At 31.9% G+C, this 14566-nt stretch overlaps 1 protein-coding gene across 1 annotated transcript; it reads right to left on the bottom strand.

Moving 5' to 3' along the window:
• Window positions 1–515: 515 nt before the first annotated feature.
• Window positions 516–12494, bottom strand: LOTGIDRAFT_111572 (hypothetical protein; the record flags this gene model as incomplete). The annotated part of the gene is made up of 16 exons (XM_009049040.1): window positions 516–626; window positions 1108–1203; window positions 1817–1979; window positions 2247–2453; window positions 2709–2788; window positions 2826–3003; window positions 3769–3907; window positions 4326–4450; window positions 4804–4940; window positions 5483–5555; window positions 5848–6024; window positions 6632–6740; window positions 6893–7045; window positions 7993–8083; window positions 12032–12064; window positions 12357–12494. Coding segments are annotated over 16 exons (2010 nt in total), but the record flags the coding sequence as incomplete, so codon positions are not given.
• Between the last annotated feature and the right edge of the window lie 2072 nt (window positions 12495–14566).

Genomic DNA, 14566 nt, shown 5'->3' with positions numbered 1-14566 from the left:
GTTTTCTTTAGGAATTTTAGGTTGTAACATTGCGGTTAAGCAATGTTACGAAAGCACAGGCACAGGAATGTAGGCGTAACCTCTTTAGGGTTAGTTTTAGGTTTTGCTTTATGGTCTCATTTGGCGCTTTATGGCCTCATCGACGGATAATATTACCACATTTTTTCATTTTTCTCCACTGCACATGGGTAAACGGAAGTGCGGGTAAAATAGTGAAAAAGAAACTAAACCAGTTTACAGCTAAATATCCACTGCGTTAATTTATTGTAGATCTTTTGAGGTTGAAGTGTTAATTATACTGTATATAAATGATGGTATCGATCTTTTTTTTCAACTAAGATTTGTATTAGACAAACCATTTGACTATGTGACATATTTGAAAATGATATAAATTTCTCCAGTACAGTGTTTTTATATTGTAACCTTTAGCACACCACCTCGAAAGTTTGTCTAATTATGATTGATAAAATAATAATTTAAAGCAGGTTAAATGTATTTTGAGATGTATCTAAGATTTATATCTTTTGATAGGAAACTGCATCTGTGGAATCTTTTGGTATCAAATTTCCTGGCTGGTGAATTAAGTCTACAATATATTCTTTTGGTGGGAATTTTGGTGCAGCTGGCTGTAAAAAAAAATTGCTTTAATGCCTTTAATCATATTTTTGCAAGCAATAGACACTTCGAAGATCAGATCATAATATTAATGTAAGAACATTAAAAGGTGCAGCACACGAATGATTTTGAATCTTGAGTAAAATCTCATGTGTGTTCATGATTTCATGACAAAATTATTGTGTTCCGGACAGGATTTAAAATATCAAACAAAATATTTGTCTCTTGACAAGACTAGTAGTCTGGGACAAAAATTGCCAACCAAGACTGTTTGTGTGCCTGCACCATAAGCAAAGTGACCAGATAGCCTGGTTAAGATCTGGTCCAGATGTTACATTATTGGCAGTATAGGTCCTTTAAATCTTTTAAGTCCTTTTCTTATAAGAAAATGAAAAAGAAAGAACCATTTTTTTACAAGAATAAAATCTTTGGTTAATGAGGATCTTGTTTTTCCTTTGAATATGCTTTCAATGATATTTTAATTTTACTTACATTATCATGTTCATCATATAACATAACTTCATTCCAAGCTCTATTATATTGTCCTCTAACTAATGTACAACTGACAGCAATACGGTCTGCTAAGGCCTACAAAACAATATTCTTTTATCAATAATAGGTCCTAGGTATTCAGGAGAACCTCGGAGCACTCCATAGTTTGAATAAATTAGCAATACTAAATTTAAACAACTACCAACAAATTCAATCCATGCTTTATAATTTATTATGTTAATGCTATTAGGCTACCATCACAGTTCTCTTTATCAGCCAAAAATATTATTTTTTAAGAGTGTGAATTTGAGACTCCAACGGTTGCAAAATTCAGGGTAGCTCTTATCTTCCAAAAAATCAATCTATTTAAACATACCAATAACAATTGCCTTGACAATTTTGTGATAATATTTAGTCAAGACCAATAACTCAAAAAAAATATCAATATAAATCAGCATACTAATTTGAACAGATCGCATTTTTTAAATCAGTAAGTCAGAGGCAATATCTCAAAAACTCATCTGATATATATCATCAATATATATATAAACATGTCAAGTTTCGATAAAACTGATCAGAACTATAATCACAAGTTGATTTTGATGTAATTTGGTAAGATCTATTTACTGATAAACGTTGACAAATTGTTTTCCTCTAATAAAAAGGCCAAAATAACATAATATAGTTTCTGAACCAAATCCATATTCACCTTGAATAAAAGAGCTCTATGAACATGTATTCCAGCTTTCAAACGTCCAATTGGTACCACATTAGATTTCAGTTCATATTTTATCTGGCTTAAAGGTAATTCCCAACTGAAACTTGAAACTTGTCCTCTGTCGATTGGTCCACCCATTTTATCAGCTACTAGTCTAAAAGGGGATAAATATAATACGTAAGATTCATTACAGACAATCATTTACCATTTGCCATTTGTTTGAGCTCTATTTTTTGGAAAGACAGTCCAAGTGTTTGGGAACTTCATGCTTCTGTCTGGTATCAAAATTAATTAATAAGAAATACAATTGGTTTTGAGGTTAAAAAACAATCAAAATTTTACTCTTTTTCACAGTTAATATTATGAAATAAGAACACATTTCAAAAATAATTATATAAAAACAGTTTCTATTTGTACTTACTGTGCTAAATGAATTACTTGTTCTCTAGAAGTTGGTAATGGTTGTATTTTCTCCATGACTTCATCAATGTAAGATAATAACCCAGGATCACAGGGCATAATAAAATCATGGCTTTCAGTAGCAGCCATTGCATCTGCTTCTCTTTGGAGTTGTGCTTGAAGTTCTTCTTTTTGTTTCTCCTCTTTCTCTTTTTGAGCTTTGGTTTTTCTGAAAATATATTATAATATATATGTATATATAGTTCAGTCATGATGGATATATCTTTATTGTTAAATTTTGAAAGCTTTCATCTATTATTGAGTAAGTGCCTCACTTAAATTGAAAAGACAAAAGACAATACTTGATTAAGGATTTGAGGAGAGAGTATTTGTTATAACTACAGACAGGTCTGTATTTTATTGCCATGTATCCTATTCTTGTCAATTTTACCGGTTTTTACTATATCAAAGAGTTACTTACGACTTGGATTCTCTACCAGTACGTGAAGATTTACCAGATAAACTGGTTTTAGAACTTTCTGGTTTTAAATCTTCTGACTTTGACTCAGTTGAAGCAATTCTGGAAAATATTTAATTATACTTTGATACTTATTTTGTATACAACTGCAATCTGGTACAAACATCTGATAGAAAGTCTGGTCAAACAAAAGTGATCATTTGAAAAAATCTGATGACTTAATGGCTGTTTCATATAGTTAATCTCTGTTTTTAACCCAAGAACAATACCTTTGGCACATATTTTTTTCTCAGTTATGTAGCTATTAAGCCTATTATTGCATGACCAAACTGGAAGCAAGAATTAATGTTCATCTTTTGAACTGTACCCACATGTAAACATCATACATATATATTAATGGTGTCATATTTTTTTTTTGTAAATGAGTCATCTCAACAATTCGTATTGCTTTTTTTCACAATCAAGAGAAATCTCTATAAAAGATAGCCTTGAGAAGTAAGATGACATTCGCCCATCAGCAGCTTTAATTTCAAGTACAAATCATTGTTTGTAGCCTGTATATTGAGTGATGACAATATGCTTCTGTACTATGTATGAGTATATAAAAATCAAAAGAATCCATAAAGAATTGTTGCTTGAAGAGTGAGCAAAAGTTGCACTATATAGCTAATGGAGTGAATATACTAATTTGGAAACAACATTTTGGTGAAAAATTATCAGATCTTCACAAAATCGATAGGGATCATCTTCATAATGAAGCCTGTAGAGTGAGGAGTGAGCACGAGCTAAATTACAATTTATAAAATATAATATTCTACCAGGTTTTAAATCTGATCGTTTTTATACGTAGTGATTTTTGAGTTATTAATCAAGCTAAGAATACAAGGTTTTGATCACAAGATCCGCACTTTTACGAGCTTACGAACGGTACCAAAAAGTCAAAATGATCAAATATGGTTACAAGAGGTCACCCACAATATTGCTGTTATAGATGGTCTAAGTCACCATTCTTGATCTTTGACACTGTCAATATGACAACATTCAAATCTATAAATTTTTTACTTACTCAGGTTTAGGATTTATCAGTAAAATTGGTCTTTTATCGTTTAATTCTTGATTACAAAAATCTTCTAATGATAAAAATTTACTTCCTTTCTTCATCTGACCAGGATCATAAAACCCATCTTCTATCAAATTACTATAACCTATTTTACAGGAAGATAGACTCATTGTTTCCACCCATACCAACAGCTCAGATATAATACTATACAGGAAACTAATATTCTATTTCAAATAGACCCTACTTTCTTTCTTCTTTACGAGCTCAGTAAATCAAGCTTTGAAGGTTACTTAGTAATGACAATTCTTAGAATGACATCATTGATAGAATTGTACATGTAGTATATTTACATTTACAAATTTCTCTTTCGGAAAAATTTTCAAATAAAAAATCGCCCTCTGCAAAATGATATACTGTTTTAAAGACCATTTTAGGTAAGGAGGTAAATTTTAGTCTTTCCTCCATAATATTCCAATTAGTACATCATTTACCATTTACATTATTTCTAACTTCATATTTTGTTTTTTTCCATACAAAGAATCATATTAGTATGTACAACTTACCTAAAACACCAGATAAAGCATATTTAGCAGATAAATTACTATCTAATAACCTATCTAAAGCCGCATCAGTAAATGGTGTTCTTCTGGTACCTGATAACTGAATTTCTTGCAATATACCCAAACCCCTGAAAAAAAAAGGCTCCACTGAATAATTTATTAAAATTCATACTTCTTACAATTATGTTAAATATCTCACCAGACTACTTTCAAGTTTTAGTGCATCCATGTTGTGGTCGTAGTTCAATTTGTTGAGAGGCCAAATAAATTTTTCAGAAAATCTCCCCATGAATCTCGTTTGGTTTTAAGAAGAGGGTATGGATCAGAAAGGACCTAGTGATTTGAGCATCAGATGTACACTGCCACAAACACATGATGTGGATTGTGAGTACACAAACTTCGGTTCTCAATGCCATCAACTGACACATGTAGTGTTTGGGGCTTTGTATAATTCTAGCCTGATATAAAATGGTTTCCATACCCTAATTTACAGATTTCTACAGCAGACGCATAATCTACACCACAGACAGTAATAGCCCATGATACACTTCTTCTAACATCATCATTACCAGATTTTAAGTATTCAACCAGAGGTTCTAGACCACCTGCTGTTCTAAACTAAAATAACAAAAGACACAGTGAATAGTAGTGAGGCTGTACAATCACTATCAAAATCACATAATCTAAAATCATATCAAATCATGCAAGGATTCTTTAGAATCAAGTTTTAGTTCATTGGTTTTATATTACAGTTTTCATGATGTAACTTCTTTTTTTTTTCAATACCACATTTCATCAAAAGTAAATTAAATGTTAAATTTCTATCTCATTCACAAACTATATTTGAATATGTTTGTTAAGTCTTATGTAGCTCCTTGAAACAAAACTCAACCAAGAAATCGCAATTTTCATCCAAATCTAATCAAAACTAAAATTATTGCATTACCAAACTATCTCAAAATGGTAAAAATTTATCTCAACCAAAATCTTATCATTTTATAACAGAGTTACCATGTTCATTCAAAATTGAATCAAAGGCTAATTGATGGTCCTCAAATTCAATTTTTTAATCTTAGTTAAATATTCATGAAAAGTTCTTATTTAATTGAAACCATAAAACAAGTTCTAATTTAACAACAGATATCTATATGAAGGCCTACCTCATTTCTGGCTTCCATATCACACAAATAAGCTGCACAGGCTAGAGCTGTTTTACTTTGTACAATAGTATTACTAAAATAAACACAGACTGGAGATATAATTACAGATAATTACAACAATTTCTTGTTCTCTTGAACCTTTTAATCACACTTTAAAACTTTAAGAATACAAGACAATATTATGGAATAAGCTCACTTCTTTAATAAAATTATTTTAAAAAGTGTGTCAACACAATTTAAACGTTTCTTCGTCAGATGTCCCCAGAGTGTCAGCTTGTTCAAGAAGAGAAATCTCCAGATTTTATTTCTCTGCGCATAACAATATTTTTATTCAACAAAGGTATGATTTTGTTTTAGAAACTTACCCAGATTTTAAAGGCTCTATTAAAGCAGTGACGGCACCTTTAGTAATAATATCAGAACGCAGTTGTTCATCTTGAGCAAGATTAGTCAAAACACAGGCTGCATTGGAAACAGCTTCCTCCCTTTGATCAGATAGTAGATGAATTATTGGTTCTATTCCTCCTAAATTCATCACCTCTCTGGCAAGAAAAAATTCAATACAGAAATCAATAACAGGTATCAATGGTGAAATAATTAATAACAGGTATTAATGGTGAAATAATCAATGACAAGTATTAATGGTGAAATAGTCAATAACAGATAATAATGGTGAAATAATCAATAACTGATATTAAAAGTGAAATAATCAATAACAGATATTAATGGTGAAACAATCAATAACAGATAATAATGGTGAAATAATCAATAGCAGATACTAATCATGAAATAATCAATGACAGATATTAATGGTGAAATAATCAATGACAGATATTAATGGTGAAATAATCAATAACAGGAATTAATGGTGAAATAATCAATGACAAGTATTAATGGTGATATAATCAATAACAGATATCAATGGTGAAATAATCAATAACAGATATAAATGGTGAAATAATCAATAACAGATATTAATGGTGAAATAATCAATAACAGATATTAATGGTGAAATAACTATATATGTTGACAATAAAAATAATTAGTTTATTTAAGGATATCTTCCATATTGGGTGGATTTTTATTCCATGAATTTAATACTATAAGCTTAGTCAAGTAAGTTTACAATGTGTTATACCAAAGACTTACTTTGCATTGGGAGTATTAGAAGTAGTAAGATTGGCTAAAGCTAAAGAAGAGGCTTCCTTCACATCACCATTTTCACTGTTTAATAACTTGATTAAAGGAGCTATACCATCTGTAAATATTAATCTAGAGTTAATCCAATAATTGTACAAAACCAAAACTATAATTTATAACTATCATTTAGGTAAATTCCAATGAAAAACCTTCACAATCCATACATGTGCAAGAAAATAATGAAATTCAAAAATGTCTCCTATTTCTTACCCATTTCTCTAACTGAATCCCTACTGCTGAGATTTTCACACATAATACCCAGGGCTTGTGCTGCTGCTGACTGGACATCAACGTTTTCATGTGATAATAATAATATCAACATCTTCTCAGCTTCCTGTTCATGTAACATCTTACGATTTTCACCTAAAATTGAAAGACATATAAAATGAATGGAATTAAAGTCCAATTCTTCTGCACCTAATTGGGAAGTCCAAAACATCTTCCTCTATTCCAGCCTCCGATGGATATTTCTACATTTGTCAGCTGGAATAGAGTCAGAAATAAAAGACCCTGTTAAATGGGAATTTTCCACAAGATACGTTTTTCTAACATAATATTATATTACCTTTCAGGATTTCTAAATTAGTGTTGGGCATCACCCTAACTTTTGTTTTGTTACTATTACATTTTTTAAACAGCTGATGCTAGATCAGTTTCGTTAAAAAAGAACGGAGAACGTGATATAGATGATGGTATAACTAAACTACAAAAATATCCATGTTTCCAAATATATCTGGGTTTTGCAGATCCGAGGTATCTAAACAGGTTTAAAACCTGCGGAAATGCAGTATGTCCCCATGTAATAGCACCTATTTTTTCTGCATCTACAACAGCTGATATCTGTCCAAATAGCTATAAGAGGCTGGAATAAAGACAGGTCTACTAATTGGGCAGCATTTAACATGCACAGCCTGTAGAAAACATGGCCCCAGTTTATTCTCCCATCTAAACTAGACACTCTTTCAGCCCCATCAACCTGCATCACTGACAGGGGAAATCAGTTTGAAAAAAATCTGAAGATATTATCTCAAACTGTGAGTATGAACATTATGGTTTGTTAGCAATCATCTAACTCTCTGAGCACTGTGCCTCCAACATCAAATCAAAACTGTCATCTCATAAATGTGAATATAAACATATCATCCAGAATCTAATCAATTTATAACAGCATAAGTCTTCAGTTACCTATTGATATTATATCTTTTCAAAGCAAACTCCATAAAATACTTGAAAATATTTACAGGACATAATAATAAGCTTAATTATTGAAATATTGCCTACTTGACAGAAGAATTTCAATTAAAACTTACTATTTCTAGCAGATCGAGCAATAGCTCTTGCAGCAGACATTTTGACGTCTGGTAATGTTGGTATAATATTTTCATCTCTATGTTCATCTTTCTCTTCTGTTTGTTTCTTAGCGGCTAAAAAGATTAACATTATGATGAAACTCATCAAACTAATTGAAAATTGAAATTTTTCTAAAAGATGACTTAAATATACCTTTCATTTCCACTGACATCATGGTTGGTAGATTTATCATCAAAATGAATACTGTACATTTCATACAGATGCCAAGATTTCAGCCATTACAGTCAAAGTATATCCTATATCTCCTTTATGAGCCTATAAGGACATATTTTGGCTAAAAGCAATAACTCAAAAACGGTTCATAAAAAATTCATGAGAGGGGTGGTGACAATATTCAACTACAGTATTATATGAAAGTATGGGATATATCTGTTATCTGTTTTATAAATATGTTATCTGAATCAAAACTAAACAAATACTAGAGCCACACGTTGCAAATAGTGGGACTTTGCAAATGTAGCAATTTGCTAAAGACCCTAAAAAAAATCAACCGTCGACGATAATTAGGTCAAGCGCAAGAACAGTCTAAAGTTGAGAAATTTTTATTTTTTTTAGAAGATTCTAATACCGGAAGTAGACGTCAGACCTCACAAATAAAAGTATCAGCAGATAGCCAAGGTCAGTGACCTTTGATCTTGTAAAGGAGAAGGTCTAAAAAGAGCAAGATCACGAGATATTAAGTCATCAAATTTTCAAATTGCATACGGCTATAAAACCGGAAGTTGACATAGGACGGCAAATATTAAAGTATAAATAGATAGCCAATGCCAATGACGTTTGATCCTACAAAAGTCAAGGTCAACAAAGGTCAAGGTCAAAAATTGAAAATTTTGAATTTCCAAAACCTGTTCCCTTTTTTGAACTATGAAGTGGAAACAACCGAACTTCTAAGACAAAGTGGCTCAGGTAATTGTATGCAAAGTTCCATTTTGAACAATTGTATACTTTTCGAGTTATGCCCTTGGCCAAAAATGTCAATAATGAGTAATTTAACCCGGATGTGCCACGCCCACCTCATTTATTTGATATAAGTTCATTAATATGTCGTGTATCAAATGCCAAGGTTATACATAATACAGGTCAAAAGATACAGGTCAACAAATGTCAACAAAGGTCAAAATCGAAAATTGAAAATATCCAAATGTTAAAACCCGTTCCTTTTTTGGTACTATAAAGCTGAAACAACTGACCTATTTAATTAACACAAACTGGCCAAACAGATGAGGTAATTGTGTGTATTCTATGCAAGTTATGCCCCTTCCCAAAAATGTAAACATTTAGTAATTCAACCCGGATGTGCCACGCCCACATCAATTTTTTTGTCATAGGTGAATTCATATTCAAAGTGTCTAGATGTATTCCAAATTTGAAGGTTCTACATCATATAGGTCATAAGATATACATACACCAAGTTCAAAGAGACACAAATATTGTAAAAAAACAAAAACTTAAATTTGAAAAAAATGACGAATTTCAATTTTGCAGTAAAAAAAATGATTGTTATATATCAATGTATGGTGCATGAGAAGCACATTAGGAAACAGAAGAAATTAATACTGTAGGTTAATTATGTCAAGTGGTACAGCAGTCCAAAGTTGTTTTTTTTCGGACAGCTATAAAACCGGAAGTACATGTCGGAGGTCAAATGTCAAATTATCAAATGATAGCCAAGGTCAATGACCTTTGACCCTATAAAGGTCAAGGTCATCAAAGGTCAAGGTCACGAGATATCACTGATCAAACTTTCACAATGCATACAACTACAAAACCGGGAAGCTAACGTCCAACATCAAATATGAAAGTATAAATAGATAACGAAGGTTAATGACCATTGACCCTACAAACGTTAAGGTCATCAAAGGTCAATGTCAAAAAATGAAAATATGGAAATTCTAAAACCCGTTCCTTTTTTTGAACTATAAATCTGAAACAACTGTCTTTTAAACACAATCTGGCCAAAGAGATGAGGTATTTGTGTGCGAAGTCCCTTATTGAACAAATGTAGACTATGCAAGTTATGCCCCTGCCCCAGATTTGAACAACTAGCAATTTAACCCGGATGTGCAACGCCCACTAGAACTTTTTTGTCATGATTTAATTCATTTTCAAAATGTCTAGTAGTGTTCTAAATTTCAAACTTCTACATCAAATAGGTCAAAAGATATACATACACTTAGCTCAAAGAGACAAAAATATTGTAAAAAACACTCAAATATCAAAAAAGTACGAATTTCAATTTTGATTTTAAAAACTTTTGTGATATATCGTTAGAAAGAGTATGAAGAGCACATTAAGAATCCGAAAAAATTAACCCTTTAGGATAATTAGGTCATGTGCTAGAGCAGTCCAAATTTGCGAATTTGGCTGTTTTTAGACATCCATAAAAACGGAAGTAGATGTTGGAGGTCGAATATGAAAGTCAATGACCTTTGACCCAATGAAGTTCAAGGTCATCAAAGGTCTAGGTCATGATATATGAGCCTTCAAACTTCGAAAAAATTCAATCGGAAATTGCAAAAAAGCAAAAGCGAAATTCAAAAATCGGCTCCCACAGTTTTTTTTAATTTTTATTTTCTTTCATTTGACACCAAAATTATCAAAATCGGATAAGCCGTTTTCTCTGAATAGATTCTGATGCATTTCAGAAAAATCAAAACGGCGACCAAAGTATTACCTTCGGACCGGATTTTATATTCTTCGTTTTTTTGTCATAACTTTGGCTATCGATTCATATAAGTTTCGTCGCGGTAAATAAATTACACCGAAGTAGTTCAAATGGAAGTGAGAATCGATTTCCCGTTTAAACCGGAAGTAAAGAAAAAAATTTGACTATACAATTTTGTTCACGTTCATGAATTGTCTTTGCTCAAATATTTTTAGATTAATCAGGCAAAAAGCTAAAAATTTTTTTTTTTGTTAAAAAATTGCAAAATTCGGCCGAAAAAAGTGTGCGACAAATTTTTGAATTTGTTGAAGTGCTATTATATCAGAAATTACACGTAGATTCCAGAAATAAAAACCTGAAGAAAATCGACCGGAAAATGCGACTTTTAGGTCCGATTTTCTACTTTTTGCACATATTGGACTGTAGCATTTCCGGTTTTGCAAAAATGTTCCCATTTATATTTAAGGAACACGTTGCCACTACAGAAGGTCTAGGAAAGTTGAATGGTTGCTGCAACTATTGCAGTCTAAGCACAGGAAGGTGTGTAAATTTCGAAAAGAAAAAAAAAGAATAGACATTTCGATAACAAACTGGGACTTTGCTGAAATAATATTCATGCCATATGAGAGTGAAGTGCAAACTATATGTATATGTATATCTCATTACAATGTGATTTCTATGTTATGTGAATAGGACATCTTTATATAATAAGGTGCTATTTTCATGCTCTAAATTTTGATTTTTAACCTATATATATAGATATATGAGTTTGATCTAGATGCTATGAAGATTCATTTCAATCCAAGTGGAAGTGATAGTAATATGAAAGGTAGTCCAATCCAATACTACGTTAGGATTTGATATCCTTGTTATAAAATGTTGATATACATGCTATGAAACTCTGATATCCATGCCAAACATTTGATGATAATTTACCAACATTCTTCATCTTCCTCCTCTTCCCTATCAACAGACTCTTCTCTTAGAAATCCAAGAGAGCTTGTTGTACCCTTTTTATGCATGGCTTAAAATATAAGTATATCAAAGCTGAAATACCCTGATATATTTTAACAGTTAAAAACCCATTTCAGTAACAAATATTAGGTTAGAACATATTATGGACACTGACTTAGCAACAACATAAAAACCAACATGGTTCTGTCTTGCTTAATAGCTAATACAATTCATTAAAAAAAATTACTCAGGTACTTACATTCTTTAGCACTTTTCTTTCCTCCTTTTCCACCAGCTTTTTTATCTGGTTTCTTAGCAACCTCTTCCTCTGGTGGAGGTTGATCTGTTATTATAGCAACTAACTTCTTTAGTCCTCCAGTTTCTTTTATTTGCTGTAAAAGTAAATGTAGGTGTGTAACATTCAGCTTTGATATATGAAAAATAGGTAAGTATTTTAGTTACTGGATATAAATTGGATACAAGAAAGGCAATGAGTTTTATCTTGGTGATAATTAATCAGCAGAATTGATATCAGTGATCTTTTGTTTTAAATGTGATTTGATCTGGATTATTAATAAAATCAGCAATTATCTAATTGACAGTAAGTGGTCAAGGTGACTAGATGTCAGGCTATATAATTTTTTCTGCCATTTCCACTTATCAGAGTGAGAACTCAAAACTTACCTCTAAACTCTCTTTGTCCTCTAATAAACTAGATATTACCATGACAGACATAACATGTAAATCATGCCAGTCAGGGTGGGCTAAGAAATTTATCAATTTACTGATGGCTTCTAATTCTCTAAGGCATTTTCTGTTCTCAGCTGTAATAAAGATAGCTTGCGTTGCAATGTAACATACGCCCACTGGCAGCTGTCAGAAATAATAAAACAGTCTTTAGTGACTAAAGTACAAATTTTCTCATATTGAAGAAATTATTTATGCTGAATAATTCCACAAAATTTTTTAAAATCAATATCAATAACCCAAATACAACAAACAATTAAATCACACAGCTCTAATCAAGGGCAAAAAACAACTTTTGACGCGTGTTTACAAAGTCAAGGGCAATAACTCAAAAAATGTTCATCAAAAATATCTCTTGTTAGAACTTGTCTGAGATCTTATCAATTCCAATGATCATACCAAGTTTCATCCGAATCGGTTGAAAACTGTATCTTCTATTGTGCTCACAAACAAATTTTGACGCGTTTTTCGTAAGTTAATGGCATTAACTCAAAAACATTTCATCGAAAATGCGTCAAGTTAGAACTTGTCTGAGATCTTATCAATTTCAATGATCACACCAAGTTTCATCAGAATCGGTTGAAAACTGTAGCTTCTATTGTGCTCACGAACAAATTTTGACGCGTTTTTACAAAGTCAAGGGCAATAACTCAAAAACCGTTCATTGAAAATGTGTCAAATTAGAACTTGTGCGAGATCTTATCAATTCCAATGATCACACCAAGTTTCATCAGAATCGGTTGAAAACTGTAGCGTCAATCCTGCTCACAAACTATTTTTAACAAATTTCAACACATTTTAACAAAGTCAAGGGAAATAACTCAAAAACCGTTCATCAAAAATGCATCTAGTTAGAACTTGTCCGAGATCTTATCAATTCCAATGATCACACCAAGTTTCATCAAAATCGGTTGAAAATTGTAGCTTCAATCCTGCTCACAAACTATTTTTAACAAATTTCAACGCGTTTTAACAAAGTCAAGGGCAATAACTCAAAAACCGTTCATCGAAAATGCGTCTAGTTAGAACTTGTCCTAGATTTTATCAATTCCAATGATCACACCAAGTTTCATCAGAATCGGTTGAAAACTGTAGCTTCAATCCTGCTCACGAACTATTTTTAACAAATTTCAACACATTTTAACAAAGTCAAGGGCAATAACTCAAAAATCGTTTATCAAAAATGCGTCAAGTTAGAACTTGTTCGAGATCTTATCAATTCCAATGATCACACCAAGTTTCATCAGAATCGGTTGAAAACTGTAGCTTCAATCCTGCTCACAAACTATTTTTAACAAATTTCAACGCATTTTAACAAAGTCAAGGGCAATAACTCAAAAACAGTTCATCTAAAATACGTCAAGTTAGAACTTGTCCGAGATCTTATCAATTCCAATGATCACACCAAGTTTCATCAGAATCGGTTGAAAACTGTAGCTTCAATCCTGCTCACAAACTATTTTTAACAAATTTTGACGCGTTTTAACAAAGTCAAGGGCAATAACTCAAAAACGATTCATCGAAAATGCGTCAAGTTAGAACTTGTCCGAAATCTTATCAATTCCAATGATTACACCAAGTTTCATCAGAATCGGTTGAAAGCTGTAGCTTCAATCCTGCTCACGAACTATTTTTAACAAATTTCAACGCGTTTTAACAAAGTCAAGGGCAATAACTCAAAAACAGTTCATCTAAAATGCGTCAAGTTAGAACTTGTCCGAGATCTTATCAATTCCAATGATCACACCAAGTTTCATCAGAATCGGTTGAAAACTGTAGCTTCAATCCTGCTCACGAACTATTTTTAACAAATTTTGACGCGTTTTAACAAAGTCAAGGGCAATAACTCAAAAACCGTTCATCGAAAATGCGTCAAGTTAGAACTTATCCGAGATCTTATCTATTCCAATGATCACACCAAGTTTCATCAGAATCGGTTGAAAACTGTAGCTTCAATCCTGCTCACGAACTATTTTTAACAAATTTTGACGCGTTTTAACAAAGTCAAGGGCAATAACTCAAAAACCGTTCATCGAAAATGCGTCAAGTTAGAACTTGTCCGAGATCTTATCAATTCCAATGATCACACCAAGTTTCATCAGAATCGGATGAAAACTGTAGCTTCAATCCTGCTCACGAACAATTTT

This window comes from Lottia gigantea (genome assembly GCF_000327385.1).
Source record: "Lottia gigantea unplaced genomic scaffold LOTGIsca_13, whole genome shotgun sequence".
Classification (NCBI taxonomy): domain Eukaryota; kingdom Metazoa; phylum Mollusca; class Gastropoda; family Lottiidae; genus Lottia; species Lottia gigantea.
Note: the sequence above shows the minus strand (reverse complement) of the source record. Positions and strands in the feature narration are given on the sequence as shown.